Source organism: Thermobia domestica, chromosome 7 (genome assembly GCF_964235325.1).
Source record: "Thermobia domestica chromosome 7, izTheDome1.hap1.1, whole genome shotgun sequence".
NCBI classification, from domain to species: domain Eukaryota; kingdom Metazoa; phylum Arthropoda; class Insecta; order Zygentoma; family Lepismatidae; genus Thermobia; species Thermobia domestica.
This window is the reverse complement of record NC_137460.1, coordinates 202,082,544-202,104,576: the sequence shown is the minus strand read 5'-3', so window position 1 is coordinate 202,104,576 and position 22,033 is coordinate 202,082,544. Positions and strand designations below refer to the sequence as shown.

Here is a 22,033-nt window from a genome sequence, read left to right as displayed (position 1 = left end):
AAAGAAGGACCTGAGACATATTATACACTCCTGTCGGGGATCAATTCCAGATGTCCCGGTAATTATCAAGAGCACTGCTTGTACATGTTCTTATAAACTTAAGTCTACAGTAATGATCGATGACGACATCTATTCAACTATAGTTTAAATTTAACTTTCCTTTGCTCAATATAAATAAAGAAAACTCACTACTTACCTCATCCGAGTACGCCCTTTGACTGGTTCTTCTCTTTTTATCAACTGGAGGCAGCACTCTTCCATTTACTGAATGCAGTCGTCTTTTCATCGTATCACTTGATGGAATATCGCCTTTTAATACGAACATTAGATCTCTTTGGCAATTGGATGGAGTGCTCTCACGACTTCCAGACCGCGAAACTCTGGTCAGAGAGCTTTCACGAGATGCCGAACGGCTTCCCTGTTGCATTTTCTCAACTGGAAGAAGAAAAATTAACATTTTAAAATCAATTTGGAACTACATAACGACGACGGATGAAAGAAAATATTGACTTTTATCCAGTATCTCCCCCCCCCCTCCCCCTTCCAGCACATGGCAACATGCACAATAGAAGTAAGTGCAGTTAAGGGAAGTTCCCTCCTTTCCCTTCACTGATTTCAATCTCATGCAAGTTATAATTCTTAAGCTACAAAGGGTACTTCAACAATTATAATCGTTATGTTATTGCTCCTCCGAGGAACGTGAAGTCATTTTCTTTTTCGTTTTTTCTTTCTTAGAAAAAAGTATTAAGCATACCTAAAGTGGAGAAATACTGATTGAATAGAAAATTAATTATGATTTCTGGAAATGTTTTAGAGTAAGAACTAAATAGGCAATGAAATTCTCTTTCATTTAGTAAAAATTTCATCAAAATCACTCAAGAAACAGCTGAGACATACTGAAAAGAAATCTGCAGTAAAAAGACTTTTTTTTTTTTTTTTTTTTTTTAACGGCCTGATTTGTGAACTTATTTCTTGTCCTTCGAGACGAGTGGATTTCCATTCATGCAGTGCAGCTATGACATTCAGTAGGCCTCTTTCACACGTTTCCTCTTCTTCTTGTGGTTTCACAGAAAGGGGAAAGAGACTGTTAGCTCATTCGTAATAAGAACTAGGGGGTCAGTGAAGTTATAGTGGTAATCGTCTGATTTGTCTTCCAATTTGTGCTACGTTTCACGAAATAGCTATTCCTTCGGAAGTTACTATGTAGATTCTTTTTAAGTTAATTCCTACAGTGGAAATGGAGTTTGTTATAAAATTAAAACCTGTATCTTGCAGTGCTATTAATATTCGTAAATTGCAAAGCTGTCTTATTTTATTAATTGATAATTGTGTTTTCTGTTTAAGAAAAGTGGGGAATAAAAATTGTTCGAATCCAGTAAGTGTTTAAAGTGCTAATACTCATTTTAAGTACTGGAAGAAGAATCAAAAGTAGATAAATTAAAAAGCTATATAGTGCAGTCTTTAGTATATTTCGTTACAGTTTGAAGAAACAATCTTACTCAAATTTTTATTACTAATTTTGTATAAAATTCCGCAAATGTGCATAACAAATTTCGATATAAACGGAACTCCTGAAAACCGTCAAAAATAACTCCACTGATGCTTGAAAGCTCTCACAAAATCTGATGAATACAATGCGGGTTATGACAAATAAAATCAAAATGTAAAATTAGGTAATTTTCAATAATTTCTCCTTAATTAAGCAATTCATTTTAAAAAAATATAAATTTCCACATAATAACTTTCGAAGGAATAGCCATTCATGAGCCGTAACGCAAGTTGAAAGATAAGACAAATGATTAGCATTGTAACTGAAGTTGAAGAGAAGTCAAACGACCTTCTTAATTCTTTTGTTGCGAATGAGTTAGCAGTCTTTTTCCCCTAAGAGGGAAGAAAACCACAAGGACCCAAGGACCCATTACCTAAGTCCGTTATTTCAAATAGAGTACATTGATCTTGTCTCCATGAAACACATACGTTATGCATTCTGAAACTAACCCGAGGAACAAAGTGGAAGAAATGTGAGGACATATATGCGAAAAGTGACCAGAAAGTATGATTACAAAGCCTGCAGTAAACGTGTATATATTATTTCATACAAACAATATAACCAACAAATAGTACATACATTAGGTTATTTTTTGACATAGTCTCCATATCGGTTGAGGCACTTGTCGCATTGTGGGATGAGTTTGAAGACTCCTTCCTGATAAAAATCCTGTCCTTGCGTGTTCAGCCATGTTGTCACGGAATGTTTTATCTCTTCGTCTGAAGCGAAGCGACAACCTCCTAGTGCTCACTCTTTCAAGTGCAGGAACAGGTGAAAGTCGCTTGGAGCAAAACTCCGGGTTGTAGGGAGGGTGGTCGATGATGTCAGCTGTGTTCAAATCTGTTGATGCCGTGCTGGGACGACCACTGATCTTCTCGTCGGTGACGTTTTCTCTACCAGCCGCAAACTTTCGACACCATTCTGCGATATGGTGACAAGACATTATAGTCCCTCCGTAATCTCTACCAGCTGCCGGTGAATTTCAGCAGCAGTTACATGTTTTGCCCACAAAAATCGAATAACTGAGTGGACTTCTTCGCGAAACCAGTTTTCCAAACGATTCGCCATTTATGTGCACATACAACTAGCGCCATAGGTGGCGGGTGGCTGAAACTCTGCAGAGTTGCCAGCTCCATGTATTAAAATTACCGCACACCCCTCATTCCTCTATAACAGACTAAACTCCAGAAATATCGGCCTTGTATCCTTAGTTTCTGTTCCTACCTCTTATTAGCGGCTCGAGGAAGACAGTAGTAACTCACATTTTCTAGCTTTCGTGAAAACTGGAAAAGAAAGTTCGACATTCTAATTGAATGCAATGCAATGGCACATGTCAAACAAGCTTACCCTGCCTCTGCAGGTACATTTCTGAAATCAAACTACCTACATACGGTTCCGTGGTTCAAATTCAACCCCCTCCACCTAATAACTCAATTTCACCAGAAGTGGAGTTTATTGCTGTTTTCTCCCGACTCCCTTATATATATATATATATATATATATCGCAATGACTTTATAGGTAGAGACTAAATAGCAGTCCGGGCGAGTCTTTTCCCTTCACTAATTTTATTACAAAATCGCTAATTACAAAATGTCTTTGATTACAAAGAGTAAACAGTGTCTTTCTCCTTATTGACTAAATTAAGGGATTGTTTTGCCGGGTGCCCCTTCCGCTCATGGCAGCACCCAGAACACTGGCAAGGTTTATAGGTGAGATTGTGGGTAACCCCCTCAGCTCACGGCAGCCTCGCAAGATTTCAGTTGAAGATGGGATTCCTAGTCCAGTGCGACATAGGGTGTAGGAAAGGTGTACTCCTAGTCCAATGCGACCTCAGAGCAGGTGATGGTTAGTTGATCAGTTGGTCGACTGATGCCAGGTCCCTCCGTGATTGCGCTTTCATGTGTTCTCTTTGGGTCCTTTCGTGAGGTTCGACTCCTTTCGGCTTCCTCCGGAGTCTTCAGTGTTCACTTCTCGTCTGCTTCATTGTTTGTAATCAATAACGTGTGATGTATTGACATGTGTTTCTGTTATGATGTGGGAATCCTTACACCCCCCACACTGGAAAAAAAAAAAAATAATAATCTGCAAGATTATTTTTGAGAAAAATAAATAATTGTTATAGGTGAAAGTCCAATAACACTGGAAAATCGCTTAAAAAAAAAAAAAAAAAAAAAAAAACTTGTTGTAATATATATGTAGTGGTAATAACACTATGTTTCTGTCCCATCTAAGCAGGATCAAAGTAGTCACTATCATTTCCTTCAGAGTGAGTAGAAGTGTTATCACTGTAATTAATAAATGTATATCAGTACATTAATGGTTAAAATTGGTATCTATGTTTATGTAACATCCGGTATTTGTAGTCTGTATTGGTTGAGTCTCAAGGGTAGTAGTAGTCGCCGGTGAGTTAAGTCTTTCTATGGTAAAGATATGTTTAGCCAATTAGTTAAATTTTTGTTTTGTAACGGGATTTATAAAAGATTAGGCACAGATAGATTGTTATTGTTATTAGAACCAAGAAAGGAGAATGATCGGTACATATATATCTTTAGGTTTGCAGTAATCTCCATTAGCATCCAACATCTTTTGTCAACGTTCCTGCAGCTCCACAATACTCTGGTGGTAAACCTCAGCGGTCGTGGATGCAAAGAATTCTGAGAGTGCGTTCCGCAGGTCTCCCTCATTTGGAAAGGATCTCCTACGGAATTGGTTGTCGAGGGAATGAAACTGGTGGTAATCTACTCAGTGTTTCCAAGTCAAGTTGCTGAAGCATCTCTTTCGTCCTCTTTGCCACATGTGGCTTAACATTGTCGTGCAGGACCAGAACACCCTTGCGATTCATCAATGCCGGCTCCTTCTGCCGCAACTTGGTGCATCCTTTGCAACTGCTGAGAAAGAGGTCTGACCGGTGGAAGGAGCTCGTAATGAACCACTTACTGACAATTCCATCATACAGAGAGCACAACCTTTCGTGGTGGAGAGGTGGACTTGAGGTGTGATGAACAGGGTCACGTGGCGATTAACCAATGTCTGGTACGCGTGGGAGTGTAATAGACGATCCATGTTTCGTCATCAGTGAGCGAGCGATCAAAGATGGGTGTATTCAAGTGCCGAGTGAACAAGGACAGTGGGCAAGGATAACGCTGTCACTCGTTCTCCCTTGTTGGCTGCCGACAATGTGTGGAGTACCCACTTGCTTAACTTATATGACTTTCCTATCCCATGCAGGTGAAGTCTAGCTTTTTCAGTGGGCTTTTTGCATGTTCATCACACGTTTAGACACTGTCGTCCTGCTCGTTGGCTGCTTTCAGGGCCTCGTCATCAAACACACGTGGTCATCCACTGCGAGGTTCATCCGAAAGGTTCATATCTCCCAAACGGAATTTCTGGAACAAATACGTATTCGTTCATGCCATTCTCCCCAAATGCCTGGCATATACAGCGACTTGATGTGGCAGCTGATAGGCCCACTTTTAAACGTCATACAACGCGAACAAACTGCTTCGATACCTTCATTTCTCTTCGACACTGGACGGGTTATGACTGATGTGTGCGCGCTACGTCCCTTATTACTGAAGGTCGATGGTCAAGTCTAACTCCCGATCGCTTGGTAGGTATGTGCGCCATATCGTTTCCTCCCTGTGAGCGCATGATTAATGGGACGCCAAAAACGGTAAGAACCATATATATAACGGTGGCAAAGCATCTCCAAACTTCAATACGTGATACTTCTACGCGCAGGCAGTAACAAAGTTTATATGAATACATGCGAGACTGGGCTGTTTCGAAGGTACACCACAAGGTACATGGCGCAAGGTATGGAAGTAGAGGTAGACACGCTATCCGTGTGACTTAAACAAAATCATATGCTGGAAACAGTCATCCACGTACTCTAGGCAGGCCATTCCACCGAAAATCGCACAATGATAATTGCATGACTATTTTTGAAAATTTTGATAATTTGCACACATATTGGCACATGCTTCGTAAACATAATGGTATGATTAGAAGTACCGGATTCCACTCTGTATGACGACGGCAGCGGTATTTCCAATATTGTATGTGACAAATCATGAAAAATTCAGGATGCACGCAAAATACAATATCTCAGAAATGAAAAGGGGAACAGATATAAGACAAATACCAGTGGGAAGGTTATGGACCTTTAATGCAGTGCTAAAACCTTTTTAGTACCCCAATTTCAAATGCTTTAAATACAAACTCATAAGTTAGCATCAACCAAATTACTATTTTTAACCCCGAAAATTCTGAGACGAAGTTGAGCCAAAAATGTCCTATACAGACTTAGTGTTTGTCTCCATACAACGCAGCTGGATGAAATAGGAGATCGTAGATATGAATAATGATCTTATAAGACGTCAACTAATGCCACAAGCGGAATTTTGCCAATGTTTGCACTTGTATATCTCTAGTGTGGGAAGTGCATGAAGTGCAACAATTTTGAAACTTACGGAGTCTTAAGAGTTGATAGGTATACAAACTGTAACGTTGGGAAGTTACGCATACAATGACCTCTATTTGCCGCTCTGAAACATTTTATTAAAGTTAGAAATGAATCCACCCTTTTCATTATTGACTGATTTCAACCTAAGCAACAAAACTCACTGGGAACCTTCAACGAAAGCAAAGGCAATTTTTCACGAAAATAAGCTAATTTGAAAAAAAGTAATCACTAAGCATTTTTTAAAACATCGGGTGAACTCATTCCTCTTGTCCCTGATTAGTTTAACTCCGAATAATACGTCTATGAAGAAGCGCCAAAGAAATCAGTTATTTTAATGCAAGTTATCTAGTGTGGGAGTGTGTTTTCTCGGAGTTCCCTAGTTTCCTCCTACTTTCTTCATTCCACTATTATTATTATTATTATTATTATTATTATTATTATTATTATTATTATTATTATTATTATTATTATTATTACCATCATCATAATCATTTTCTATAACTTCAATTCATAATCGTGGGGCGTTCAATTTTTTTCCCAGGAATATACCCTCTTGCCGAATTGACTTCAAGCTTAAGCAATGATAATTTTAATATAGTGTGATGATATTTCTCACACTATATTGCGTGAAAATCAAAGAATCTTGCGAAATTATATATATATATATATATATATATATATATATATATATATATATATATATATATATATATATATATATAATGGAATGAAATGAAATTTTTGAGTTTTACGTCCCATGGTTATGCCGGTTAGGTTAAAGAAGTCGGTGATGATGAGAAGTGAATGAAAGGGTGGAATGAAGAAAGTGGGAGGAAACGGAAGAACCCCGAGAAAACCACGAGCACGGTGTTTGTCCACCACAAAGTCCACACGGCGCAAGCTGGGATCGAACTAGTGACCCCAAGCACCGGAGGTGAACGCTCAACCACTGAGCCACCGCGCCCCCCGAAATTATTAAGAAACGTATTTTTACGAACAGGATAAATTCATCCTCTATTTCTTGATAATCTCAAACCGAAAGAAAGTTTCATGAAGAAAGCAAAACCCAAGTTTAATTAAAATCAGATAAATTTTTCAAATAATACCTATAAAAATTAAAACAGAGCTGTTAAAAAACTAAAAAGAACAACTAACAAAACTGAAAGCATATAAAAAGAAATGGGCTCAAAAAATTAACAACCATGGCACAACTCAAAAAGTAACAAGCATACTACAACATACCAGGAAAAATCTTAAAATTCAAAGAAAGTTAAAGATATCAATCACACGAACAATGCAACCAAACGGTAGCTGAAACATGGTTATCCCCAAAACCTGACTAATATTATTAGTAGTGCTAAATATTATATGAGATCTTGAGTACTTTAGACATTCTACGAGAATAATCAAAGGCACGATACATTTATCATAACACATAGTTACCATTATGCACTAAGTAGGAATAGTAAGATAAGAGTATCTGGTACACAAGTGGGTCAGAATCTCTTAAGCGATTTGCATGCCACAACGTCTGCCAATTACCCAAAATAAATTTAATAGAATAAAAATTATATTCATCACGCTGATTCTAATCCGCTTGCCTGTGAGAGCGCTGAGACAGGAGTATAGGAGAGAGTGCTCCACTGCAACACTTACTTATGCGGGGTTCCTGGCTGCTATGTTCGTGTCTCTGGCCGATGTGTCCAGACACCCAGCAGATAACGATACAGTCTTGTTGCTGTAGTTAATGGAATCCCACGAGAATGTCTTGCACTAGGTAGTGTTTGCTAAAGATATATTGCAACCTTATAAGTCTCTTCTTTCTATAGAATTGCAGTGGAGATGGCCGGTCACTATGGACTTTTACTCAGAAGGTATTGTGCTTTGATGTATTCGTACAAAGGAAGCCTGCACAGTATATATGAACAGTGAAGAGCTAGGTATCACGATTTCGGATGAATAATTTCAGTAAAGTGACGATGAAAAACATTTTGGAAGGTGTGTGGAGCCGAAATGTTGGGAGAATTTGGTTTGTTTATGAAACAGGAATTTCTGAAAACAGCAGGATGTCAACAAACTACATTGCAGAAACATATCTGACGAGAATTAAGCAGTACTCTGAGAATTATACTGGGTATAAGAATTTTTTTCAAAAAGTAGATCTATAATGTTTTCCTGTTGACCAAAACTATGAACATATAGTCACTTCGAACCATTCTACAGCCATTTAAGAAGGGTTACGTTTAATTTATTTATCCTAATGACTACTCCCAATGGATACGCTCTACTTATTTCTATACGATTTCAAAAACCAAACTGTAGCTAAAAGAGTGAAGACATTTGGAATTCTCTCGACCAAAAAAAAACTCCAAATGCAACAGACTGCAACCACGTAACGACAGAAAGAACTGTATTTGTGAATTATTTAGAATGTACATTAGTCACGGAAGTTTATTACCCATCGCTGTTGGTCACAATTAAATGGAAGCAGGTAAAGACATGCGAAATTTCGAAGTGGGTGATCACCCATCAATGCAGAAACTGATCTACATGAAATTCGAAACTGGGAAACAATCACTTTACTAATTAGATTAAAAATTTTATTACCTTTTCCGAATCATAAGAAATGTGTGAAATGACACACATTTCTGCTTTTAAGATGCAATAACAGTTACAAACGCGTGGTTTCAAAAGCTACAAAAAGAAAAAAAATGTATGTGAACTCTACTTCGGGAGAAATATGTTGAGTAACTGGTAAGTTTCACATTCTATAACTCTCTTTTCTTTGTAAGACTCAAGATTCATCAATATTCCCTAGTCATGTTTTGTTTTAAACAATCCGTTTATTTTGTACTATGATACAAAGCTTGAACTAAATGAAATATTCTCTTAATTTTCCATTGTCTGTTTTCCCATGTTTATTATACAGGGTTGGTCGTAATTCATAAAGAGGTTGTAACACGTAATATTTTTCATGAGAATAAGATTAATGTGAATGTTTTTTATGATCGACCTAGCAGAAGTGTGGAAAAATGTTTTAACAACAATTTTACTCTTACTATCCAGACTGCATGAAGTAGACATCCAGGAAGTGTGAGATGGAAAAAATCACAGTTGCGCCGAGAACGAAAATAATTGAATTTCATTTTGAAAACCAAAGATCAATTGTCTTAACACAAAGAGCGTACTGTCGACTGTTTCATATCAGGGATGCACCTTCTGAATCAATAATTCGTCATTTGGCTTGACGTTTGGGATAGCACGGTTCGTAGCTGAATGGCCAACGATCAAGGAGACCACGTTCCGCAAGAACACATGCAACAATTGAATGAGTTCGGAGGAGGGTAGAAGCATCGGAGGTTTCCACAAGAAGAAACTGTGCAGCATTTTAAAACATAATTTCCACCTGTATCCTTATAAGGTCCAACTGGTCCAACAGATTATGGACAACGCCTCAGTTTTTCTACGAGCATTCAGGAATTGGTTCGTGAGAACGAAGATTTTGTCAATTTGATTATGAATGACGAAGCACATTTCCATCTCGATGGGTACTTACACAAACAAAATTGCAGGTTTTGATGTACCAAGAATCCACACGTTATCCACGAAATCCTATGAAGTGTACGGTATGGTGTGGTGTTACATCCCAGGGAATCATTGGGCCTTACTTGGAAGATGGCAATGGCAATGTAGTGACCACCATGAAAAATGCAGTGACCATCACTGATCCTCGATACTGAGCAATTAGAGGGCGCAAAATTTCCGGTCGCCAGGTAGCCAATGGCGACTAGAAATTTACAGATGGCGACCAGTGTTCAGTAGAAATGGTTTCCAGCTGAACTGATAGGGCTGTGCAGTTTCTGTTTCGCACAAAAATAACTGTCACTGAGTGAGAGAAAACAACGAATATGAAGTCTTTGACGGATTGACGAGTGCGTCTGACTTTGAAATTTTGCGCCCTGGCAATGATTTAAGATTTCCACCCTGCAGTGAAGAACATGCCAGATGTTTGGTTCCAGCAAGATGGTGCAACAGCGCACACTTCTAGGGATACCATCGCACTTCTGCGAACTATTTTTGGATATCAAATCATTTCACGAAATGCAAGCATTCCTTGGCCACCACGATCGCCAGACTTGCACTATACTTTTATTTTTGGAGCCACCTTAAAGAACGGATATAAGCCAATAAACCTCAAACAATTTCACAAACAAACAATATAATTTCAGTAACTCTGAGAGGTGCAATAACGAATGTTCTGACAAGAGCATATACGTGCGAACTGCATCACGGTAGACATTTACGTGAAATCATTTTTTCACGCATAAATGACAGAAATCTTCCGTATGTAGTGTGTTATACAACCTCTGTCCAGAAAGTTCGGTGAATAACGTCACATTGCTCACGGTCGTAAGAAGGTTGCGGATGTGCTTATTGTGTGTAAATAGCACATTGTAGAATGAAGGTGTAGTGCGCGTGGTTAACCAAAAACGGATACCAAATGGGAGCAGCGAATGAACGTTCTGTTTTGTTTCAAACTTGGAAAATCAGCGAAAGAGATTCATTAAATGCTGACAACAACTTAAGAAGAACGTGCTGTCACTTTCAAGTGTGTTTGTGAGTGGTTTATACTAGTGCCCCAAAAGACGGAACACAGACGTCCCCCGATGTGGATGACCTGCAACTGCTCGCACCCTGGATAACGTATAGAAAGTGTAGGAACTTTTGGCCCAGTATTGTCGTGTGAGTGTGGATGACAGTGGAGGTAGTGAGAATTGGTCGTGAGACGGTCCACCTTACAGTGACTCAGGATTCGGGTAAGCCCGACTCTGCTCCCGACTAGTGCCCCAAATTTTAACAATGTAACAAATGCAATTTACGCTTAACGTCTACGGAGACCTTACCATGGGGGATCGAGACCCAAATTTCCTGAAAACCACTGTCACGGGCGACGACACCTGGTGCCTGAGGTACAGTCCCCAGCGTCAAAATATGAAGTGCCTGGGTCCAGGGTCGTCGAAAGGCAAGAAAATGCGAAGTGAAAGATCCTCCATGAAGACAATGTTTGTGGTGTTCTTCGATTCTGAGGGTCTCATCCATAAAGAATTCCTTCCTGAAGGCGCCATGTTAAATGCCGCTACGTATGTGGAAATACTGAAACGTCTGCTGCAATGGATCGAGCAGGTACGCCCCCAGTACGCCAAGCAAGGCGACTGGACCCCAGTCCATGACAATGCCCGGCCACAGTAGTTCCTAGCCAACAGAGGAGTTGTGTCATTTAATCACCCACCATGCTCCCCAGACTTTTCTCCCTCGGCCTTTTTCTTGCTCCCCAAATTGAAATCAGTCCTGAAGGACAAGAGGCTGTCGAACGTTGTTTTCGGACAACCAACGTAACGTTACGACCCAGCTGAAAGGCATCCCTAAAGGCGAGTACACCACGAATTTCCAGGACTGGTACAGCCGTTCCCAAAAGTGCATCAACGGGGATTACTTCGAAGGACAGTAACTGCTGTTTCAGGTAAGACAACAATCTATTCGACACAGATACATTCACCGAATTTTCTGGACAGTGGCTGTACTAGCATTTCAATACATATTGCTAACGTGAGGAGTTATGATGTTTTGGAATCCTTTCGTGATTTATGGTCCACCCTGCAGAATATAACCTATGAACAGTTATGAATAAGGCAATTTCCAAGGACAGTTCGAAGACATTTTACATAATTGACCTAAAAAGCAGGTGTATCTTTGTAGGTTTGTACTATTACCACTGATTTAATTTTATAATTCCGTGTGCCACTAACATCATTTTCTAATTTTATTTATTTTTAGACAGAAGCGAATGAGAAAGACAATATTTTCTTTCTTAAGGATGCAGAAAGCAAATAAACTTGGAGATAGTTATATAACAAGAAGGGCAGATCAGCGAAGAATTATGAAGTAAGGCTCTCGCTTTAAGTCTTACAAGGTTTGAAGACATAAGCTATAAGCTAACATTAACCATATAGATGTTCTAGAGTTCTAACTTGCTTCTTCTCACGACTGTTATAGCCCTATTACTCAATAACTTTTTAACAACTGTCCAAGTTCTTTTAACCAAAATTTGAAATCACTATTTTTATCACATGGCCCAAAATTAAGGAAATTACGGAAGTTTTAAAATTTTCAAACGGCTTCCATTTTGAAACAGTGTGACGGATCGGATTCGATATTTGTAATATGAATGAATAAACTTGCCAGATTTCTGAAGCTCAAACCGGGACATTGTTAATGCCAATATTTTATCAGAATTCTCCAGAGAAATTCTCAAGAAGACACATGCACAATGAAAATTCCCAGTGCACGTTTTTAAAAATTCTAAGATTTATTCTTACACACCACTCAGAATTCAACAAATTTACACTGCATAAATATTAGTATTTACAAAGACAGTATTTATTGTTCTTTATTTTATTAAAGAATTCATTGCAAATCATTGCAAAGTTTATTTTGCAGAGCATTATTCCTCTCACTGTTGACTTTCCCATTAAACTTCTCTATGGGAAAAGAGCAAAAAGTTGTTAAATAACTGCGACTAGGAAATAAATTTCTCCGTTTGACCAGGACTAAACACGAAACCGGCCGGGACGACCCCTCAAAACTGTGACTGTCTCGGTCAAACCGGGACGTCTGGTATGCCTACGAATGAACTGACCAAATTTGGTTTTAATCCGTTCACTTTTAGGGAAGTTACTATATCCACTATATACCGTCCTTGCGCCACGAGAAAACTCTGACGTAGTTGTATCACATGTGTCCACGCTGTAAATTTTACAGGCGCGGAGAAGGCTGTTTCAGTCGGGCACAAGACACCGTGTGACGAACACTGTACTCAAAACTAGATTCAGGGTTGCCACGTTATGAGCAGTTACGATTTGGGGAAAAATATATATCTGTAGCAAATAATATTTCACTGAACAAAGAACCACTGAATACGTTTTGGAGAGATTTTCACTGATACATACCCCAGAAATAAACTTGAAAAATGGCTACTTTTCGAGTTTCTTTGAAAAACTCCTTTGGTTGATATTTTTATATTTGAGGGAAAACTTCTACTATTATAGAAATGGATGGATACCGTGAGGTCTCTGCAATAGGTATATTAAAAATCCCACACAAGCTTATTACAAACCAGAAATTATAAAGGGGTTGCCGGCAAGAGGATGTGATAAAAATAGGCGTCGTGAAGGAATTAGGTTGAGAACCACTGCACTAGGGCAACTGGTAGCACAACCAAGAAATCGGTGGACGGCTGGTGGACGAGCTCAGCAACTGCCCGGACAACCATTGGTGGCGCGGGACACACTTGGGCCATTGTTCTTAACGTAGCGTATTACACTAGGCCACTGGTGGCACCACCAGTAGCAGGTTCAAGAGTTGTTTGATCATCGGTGCTCGCTCTGTGACTCTTCAGACGGCAATATATTGTCACTCTCTGTAGTATTAGTTGTTTCTTTTGATTCGCGAGAAAACGGCACGTGACGATGAAGGTGATGACGGAAATGCAGTGAAGTTACAAATTCATTCCCAAGGACAAAGGATTGGACATTCCAATGCCCAATAGTTCAAAAAATGATGACTTTGACATTCGAAAATAATTAAAAAACTTAGTGTCATCCGCACAAAGATCATCGAATAGTCTGTACTCCTTTATCTACGTTGACATTAATATTGGGGGTATGTACACTTTCTTCTTTTTTCGCCTCCTCTTTTTCATCAAGAGGGCAAGAGAAGCATGCTTTCACTCACTGAAGACACTCTCTCATGAAAATATTCGTCTTGTTTTGGTTACGCCAGTAGTAGACGATACGCAAGAATGTGGTGTAGCCACCAGCTGCGCCACCAGTGGCCTAATGTAATAGAGCCCTTAAGTGATGCTAATTGCAAATGTTTGAAGCCTTTTAGAGAAAAAAAGAAGAGAATTATTATTAAGACACTTGTTTCATATTGTATTTTCTACATTTCTTCCCTATAGTGTATATATATATATATATATATATATATATATATATATATATATATATATATTGAACTCTAATAGTTAGTGTGTATTATGTATTGTTTATTTAAAAACTACACATAAGATTTCAATAAAGTCTTCTCTGAGGTCATATAATTGGAACCTCGGATTGCTATAAAATCCGCATCATCACATTTAGAGGCTATGGAATGACAATGCAACAAGTGGTGCAAGTATGAGTGAAAAATAGGTAGGAAATTCCTTTTTATGAAGATTGCTTGGTTTATATCGGACCGAATTACGAACGTCACTGTTATCTGGGGAATGATGTTAGAACGACCCCTCTGCTGTCCTGCCAGTAGTGTGTCGGAAGTTGTAGGTAGGTGTCGTTACATGGTGCCTTAACTAAACAATTACTGAGAAGAGTATGTCATGGTCTTTCCCATGATCGTTTTTCGTATATACGCATAATGAAACAGTGGCGGTGCAATAGGCTGACACTAAAAGTGACTACTGCGAAAGCTATTGTGGCTTATTACATAAAAGAGAAATCAGTGCTAAAACAGAGCCCAAGAAAATTATCGGGAAGGGGGCTCCAAGGAAAGCCAGAGCTCCAGGGGATCCATCAAGTAGCGTACCAAGAATTCATCAATCAAACATGTGATGGACCACCGATTCAATTCGGCATCTTCAACTTGAATACAGCCATTCGTAAGCAGCTCCGAGTGAATGCATCAGTAAAGACCACGTTAATTGCCTCTTCCCGCCTTACATTGCAGAATTAAGCACGAACGACAGGATAATGCATGGAAAGCAAATGGTGTCGAAATGTCAGACGATCGTCAGAGTGGATGAAGCAATTTTCATCTCTGTAGAGATCACATTCGGATACTGACATACCATGACAGAATGCCAAAGGCCATTGCAACTTTTGTTCGCCACTGTCCGGAAAGTTTGTCATATGAGATCCAGTAATGCGGGGAAGGTAATGATATGTAAGGTTCATAAAAACGTGAAAGTGGGTCTCAAGATATCCAGAAATCCACTACACCTATCTTTCGGCTGGACATTCAATAATTATATCGTGCATACGCCAACCACATAATGATCCATATGAACAAGACCAGAAAATGTCTGCGTTTTAACCAGGAAATGGTTGAAAATTAGAAACTCGTTTTGTTTCGTTTCAAGACATTCCTGTGAAAAGCTATGATGCCAGTCCAATGATTTCTACAGCTTTGGTCTGTTGAAAAGACGTCTCCAACACAGTCCTAAGATCCAAGACAACGCTATGGCAGCGAGGTTTCTCGTAACGTGGGTGTCCTTCAAAATTGGTCTGACACAAACCGAAAACTTTCTGTAGAGGAAACTGATTTTCTAACACCAAATGTTATATATGCGCAAAAACGTCTACGAATTCTATGTATGAAAGTTAATGTAGTCTGAATGGCTAAACATAGCCTGTAGAGTTAAATAGTTGAACTGGAGAAGGATTATGTACAGCTGTGATTAGTGCTCTGACATAGAAAGCCGGAGATCAGGCTTTGTTCCCCGACATAGTAGCATCATTTTTACTCTCGAAAGCTCATATATGTCAAGTAAGAATTCTATACGATAAATTCATATTTAGAAATTCATATGAAAGAATTTAACATCTAATTGTGCATACATTGGTTGTCGTTACTTATTGTAAAGAACATTTTATGAAAACATTTCTACACACTTATTACTGATATACTCTCACTGACATAAATAAATAAATAAAAAGACGAAGCACCCAGAAAGAATGGAGGGAATGAAATTAAACTTCGTGGGTTACACGGTATACAACTTTAGTGTAATGATTACAATATAAGACCAATCCGATAACGAGTCTGTTCGTACGAGCGTAATATGTGTTGTTATCAGTAAACTGTAGCATCCTCTTGAGCAAAGATACTTGCGTTGATGCGGCCTAGAAATGAGTCGAGTCGTCGTATCGTTGCCTGGGGTAAGTCAGTCAACAGCTGCTGTAAGTGTGACTCGAGATCTTGAAGATCGGTAATAGTGCGGAGTTGACGGCCCCAAACGTGTTCAATTCGAGAGAGATCATGTAACCGTGCTGGCCAGCGAACCTCAACATGAAGTAAATAGTCCATAGACACACGTTTCGTGTATGACCCAGCGTTGTCTTGTTGAAAAATTGTCCAGTGTACTCTTGAAGGAGGAGGAGTAACGTATGCGGACGGAGAATCTCACCCACGTATCACTATACCGTTGAAGTTCTGCGAATTACTATGAGACGTAACCGAAAGTTATGCGCGATGGTTCCCCATGCCATGATGTCAGAAGGCTAGTGTGCCGTTCAATAATACTGTCTGGATGTGACCTCTCTTCTCCCGGTGCCGCCATACATGCACACGATGGTCATCTGTCGTAATGCAGAATCGACATTCATTGTTGAACATAATTCACTGCCATTCCTGAGGATTCCACTTTTATGCACTAAAGTTAATGGCAATGTAAGCAGGGCACAGTGTATCCGCAAATCAGCAAATACGAATCGTCGAGACACGTTGCAGGATGATACAAGGCGTTATAGAGACTTCACTACTTGTGTGAGAAAGTGTACCCACCCAGACGACCTGGCCCTTTGCAGGACCACAACACCACTGAAGAAACTGCAAACGGCACACATACCATACTTTTAGAAAACCAATCAATATAAACCATAGAACATCTAATCACAACCGCAACAGAATTATCCATAAACCACATCATCACCACTTCGGTTACAAAAACTCTTACAGCAACCAGTCAACAGGAAGAACGAAATAAGGAACCATTCAGCAAGCAACTAAGAAAATATTAGCAAAGACAGTGAACGCTTTAACAGATACCAACAGAACAATACATATTACTCAACCTACATATCGACAAAATAAAATTTAGGGGCAAGCAGCAGAATATAAACCACCAAACTGTACTAGAGAGCAAGGCAGAAGTAGCAGCGGAGAGGCTGGTCAAATGAAATAAATGGCAGCTACAACCTGCTATCAGATTACGAGACAAACATCGCATGTTAAAAATTAACAGATATCCCACTAACAACACACTTCTCCATTACAGACAATCACAGACTTTAGTAAATAACATAATTTATTAACAAAGAGAGACATTTGGATTTTTGCCACTCTTCTAATGTTGTTTTGCTATATAAATATGTAAAGCATGCAGCATGACCGGTAGGTTTTTTTTCCTGGCTATAATTATTTATTATTATTATTATTTTATTTTTTATCCCTCTATCAAAACAAAATAAGTATTCTCTCGCACTTTCCTATCTTCTTGTTTCCCTTTCTTTCTGCTCTATCTTATACAACTACAGATTCGTGCCAAATGTCTTTCGAATAGATAGAACCCGCGACACACACACACCTACATCAGCTTTAGGCTACTAACAGCATAGAGAATGTTGGTTGATGCCTTACTCACTATGCAGGACGCGGGCTTTCCCGCGGCGAGTTCTTTATACTAACTTTCCTGTTTCTGTTTTGTTCATAGGTATTAATTAAGAAAAACACTGGATTGCCCAAACACAATACGAGTGTGTAACAGTGCAATTTGGTCTCCAAGTATGAGTACGGACCTCAAAGACAGAAAAGTGTATTGCCGCTCTGGGAGTGCTCGATAGAGCAGTGACATAGCGAGCCGAAGACCCGAGTACGATTCTCGCCTGAGTCCTATATATTCTCACTGTTTGAACTGTCTAAAGATGGTAGCGAGAATCCAATACTTACTATTTACATCATACCAACCTTGATAGAGGCTACAATTATTTGTATATTACTATACTTTAAGTATTGTCTCTCACGTTTTCACATTTGTATATCGTCAATGCTTTAACCACATACATTCCGAGAAGACGAAATAGACAATCAGAATGTAATTCAGAATAGTACTATAGTCCAGTCAATAAAGGCAAAAAATAGGCTTTTGTCGGGACTAATTAGTAACAAGCTGAAACTTTGCCAGTTATTACATCATAAGGAGAGTGTTTCCTCAAAAGTTTCCAACCCTCACCCTCTTGCTGTCCTCCCCCCACGGCCCTAAACATGTAAATCTACATGCCTACACTGAAATGTCAATAACTCGATTAAGCCAGCTCGTATCAATAAGATTTTTTAAAGTTAGGTTCCTCACATTACGTTCTTTAAATTATGTGCTTATGTGTTTTTAGCAAAAGTAAGTATATTTGGCGCTATTGAAATAGATTGCTCAAAAAGTAGATTTTTCAATATGATGTTCAACATTTTTGTTATTATTACTAAATACCTGATAACACTACATCAAAATGTTTCAAATCAGGGTTGGCTGGTTTAAACCTTTGTTTAAATCAGCTGGTTAAAAAAAAGAAAGAAAAAAAACTGGTTTAAACCAAAAAACGAAAAATGTTCGTAAAAGTGTAACTATTCGTAAAATCTTGTGGGAACACATTTGTGGGTTATCACGTTTCCCTCCCATATATTATTCGTACTATATTCAGACCTAAATTAACCATTTATTACTCAAAGAGATTATATTACAAAAGCAAATTTCTTTTTGTAACTTTATGAATGTTTCTTTTGTGATTTTTTTATAGTTTGTTATTATTGTTATGCAACCAAAGGAAAATTCTAAATATTGTTTCGTTTTAATAATGTGTACTATTGATAAAATACATCGAAATGCTGTACTTTTTTGGGAGGGGGGTCATACAAACTCCACGAGAGGCAATTTTTGAAATTAGAAGTATCTTTGGTATCTATTTATATATAAATGAGTCAGAGCCAAAGTGGACTTAAATAATTCTTATCTTTATTCACTTTTCTTACTGATATGCAAAGTAAGTCGTTATACTTCTTTAACTTGGATTAATAAAAGTCGTAGTGAACTAACTTAGACTAAATTAGTTCTTCTGTACTCTGTAGTACTTTGAAATTGTCCATATGTAATTCTGTATAATGGTTTCACTTGTGCAATTGTTTATCTTTTTGTCCTTTTGCAAGGATTCTTGACAATTATATTAACAAGTATGTAAAGATCAGTATAACGTAATTTTATCAGAAGTCCTTCGTGAGTGAGTCGGCAGACGTATCGCATTTGTGGCCAATTAGACCCAGTTTCGAGTTCAAATAGAGGACAATTTCTCTAAGTAAGCCGAGAAGCGGTTTGGATTCCGCTTTAAGCTTATATGACCCCTGCCAGCATAACCCGGTTGTTGCATAATAACACCAAGGCGAAACAAGTTTATTTCTGTCCATGTGTGATATAAATACATAGAGCAAATAATTTAAACAAAAAACCTGATTTAAATCAATAAAACCGAGTTTAAACCAAAAAACCTGTTTTTTTTGTTTTTTTTTTCAATAAAAAACATGGTTTTTGCCAACCCTGTTTCAAATAAAACATTTTGCTTGTTTCATTAGCTTTAAAATGATATACGTATTAATAGGTTTATAGGAATGGGAACGATGTCTAGAGAGTTCTCACCAAATGACTGCAGGTGCGGGAGTCATCCGGCCGGGCTGCCTAGGCGTGCGCCATAATCTGGCTTTATACTGTCTACCTTCATGTGTCAGTTTCAGTGGGAGATTTATGAAACTTGTATGTGCTACGTAATTTTGTGCAGCAAAAGTGAGAAGTACTTAATGAGTATCCAATAGGTTTTTTTCATCTTTAAGGTTTTTGGTTTATAATTTGAAATATTACTATGCCTTTAGTATTCTGATGTGTTATCTTTAACTAGAACGTAACATTTTGTTTACATGCTCACAATCAATTTAGATTTTTTTTAATTTATTTTTTATGTACAAGCAAATTTACGTTAGGTTTAGTTGCAAAATAGCAGTTTGCAAGTGCAAGGCAAGCACTGAAAGGTTTAATCACTACATGATTATTCACAGTCAATTTTTAAAGAAGTATAAAATATATAATATGCCTGGATAACCACCAAAATCTGTTTCATTTCAAACACTAAACTTCAATTTAAAATGCATAACTCTTTATAGAGTTTTGTAATTATACAATATTTAATCATTTTCGAGCTGTCAAAATTACTATTTCTTTTTGTCAACATCACTTACCGTAATTAGTAACAGCAAGTAGAAAGTAATGTTCCTAATTGTAAACTTGAATTCTCGTATCATTTTGATTAATGATACTCAACTCAGTACAATATGTCATATTGATAAGAGTGCAGTCATTTCATATTGTTCCAGGCTACCTGAGCAACATTAATAATATAAAAAAAATAATAATTTTGATTTCATTTGTGGAAATGAACTTAACGTCGTAGACAATGTAGTTGTAAAAATGGTGTACATTCTATTCATGAAGCTAGTGTACAAAGAAAAGGCGATGTGCACGAAAAGTTATGGAGAAAGTGTATTGAGAAAGTGCAAATTTTAAGAATACGATTAATTCAAAGGGGGAGGGGGGGAGGCAAAAAATCTTATTCCAGAAAGTCTTGACATTTTTACATCACAAATTACAAAGTAACTTCAAGTGAATCCCAGAAAGCTGAAAGTAAGTGCACTGTTATAAATCATGCTATTGTATTTGCTGCAAGATCTAGATCGTTTCTGTCACCCATGTAGACAAGCCTTGCTCTAAATCTATATCGATTATGCGGTTCAAAACACTTCATAAACATATGTCATCAATGGGAGTGTGAACATCTTACCGTGAAGCCACAATCTACCTAACATTGATCATTAACGCTGGCTCCCCAGCTATTCATTCAGATGGATTTTTCCAAAATGATTTTGATAATGTTGACGTAAATTTTTGAAGTCTTGATAACAAAGGTTCTTTTCGTCTTATGGGAGGGATTTATTGTGTCACGTCAAGTACCTGTGTCGGATAACAGTTAAGAGAATTCCAATTGAGTCTTTTATTAACACCACAACTATCCGAGAGTACTTACATCCAATGAAAAAGAGAAATACCTAGTTATATCATAAATACTGTCACAAGTTTGAATGTGAATAACACAGAGAGTATTAACACCAAGGCAATGTATTTTGGTCATGTTTTACATTGATATGGTTCTGGGATTCAGGCACGAAGTCTGTCCGGCCACTGGTCAATGGCATTACGCACCACGTCCATGGGAAAATTGTTCACTGCTCGGGTCAAGATTGATTCAGACTGTCGACAGATGGATGCCGTTTATGGCAGACCTTTGCCTGAAGGACTGCCCAAAGTTTGTAGTCCAACGGGTTAAGGTCCGGGCTGTTAGAAGGCCAATCAGCGGTAGAAATGAAGTCGGGGACGTTCCGTGCCAGCCAGTCCTGGGTTGTTTTCGCATTGTGGCCTGGAGCGGAATCCTGCTGGAAGGTCCACCTTTCTACAGGGAACATGATAGCAGACAGTGGTTTCACTATAGGTATTAGCACTGTGTCATGGTACACCTTGGCAGATGTTTTAACACCTTGTTCGCAAAAATGCAGTTGGGTTGTGCCTGCGTAGCTCACTCCCCACCAAACCATCACTGAGGCAGGATGATGTGCCCTCTGAACCCTTGGAGCTGCCTCAGAAGCTACAATAGATGACGTGGCATACACACGGTCATTTTGGGCGTTGTAAGCCTGCTCAATTGTGAACACCTTTTCGCCAGTGAACAGAATCTTTCTGTGCAGATTGTTGGTGTAACGCCGCAACAGTCTCTTTTGATTTAAGGACCCTATGCGACATTAATGTTTGGGTCAGAAAGTGACCAGTACGCCTCTTATACACCCGTAGATATAGGTCACTCCTGAGCACACGAGACATGGAATTTCTGCTGATGTTCAACTCAGCAGCCATCACACTTTGTGTTCGAACAGGATTTCTTCGAATTCTTGCTGCTACTGCTTTCTGGACCTGTGGGGTTCGTACCGTTTATGGTCTGTCACTCCTTGAGCGGTCATCTGCCGTTCCAGTCTCGGTGTATCGCTGTATGGCGCGATACACAAATCTCTTGCTGATTTGTAGGAGTTTCAGGAGGTTGAAAAT

The 22,033-nt window shown here is 38.6% G+C and overlaps 1 protein-coding gene across 1 annotated transcript in view; it reads right to left on the bottom strand.

Annotated features, from left to right (window-relative positions):
- LOC145690660 (uncharacterized) overlaps positions 1-22,033 on the bottom strand; it is a 147,445-nt gene that overhangs the window by 72,667 nt on the left and 52,745 nt on the right. The window contains exon 9 of the mRNA XM_081765775.1: positions 197-435. Within this exon, the coding sequence (XP_081621901.1) occupies positions 197-435 (239 nt within the window). The remainder of the gene's footprint in view (positions 1-196; positions 436-22,033) is intronic.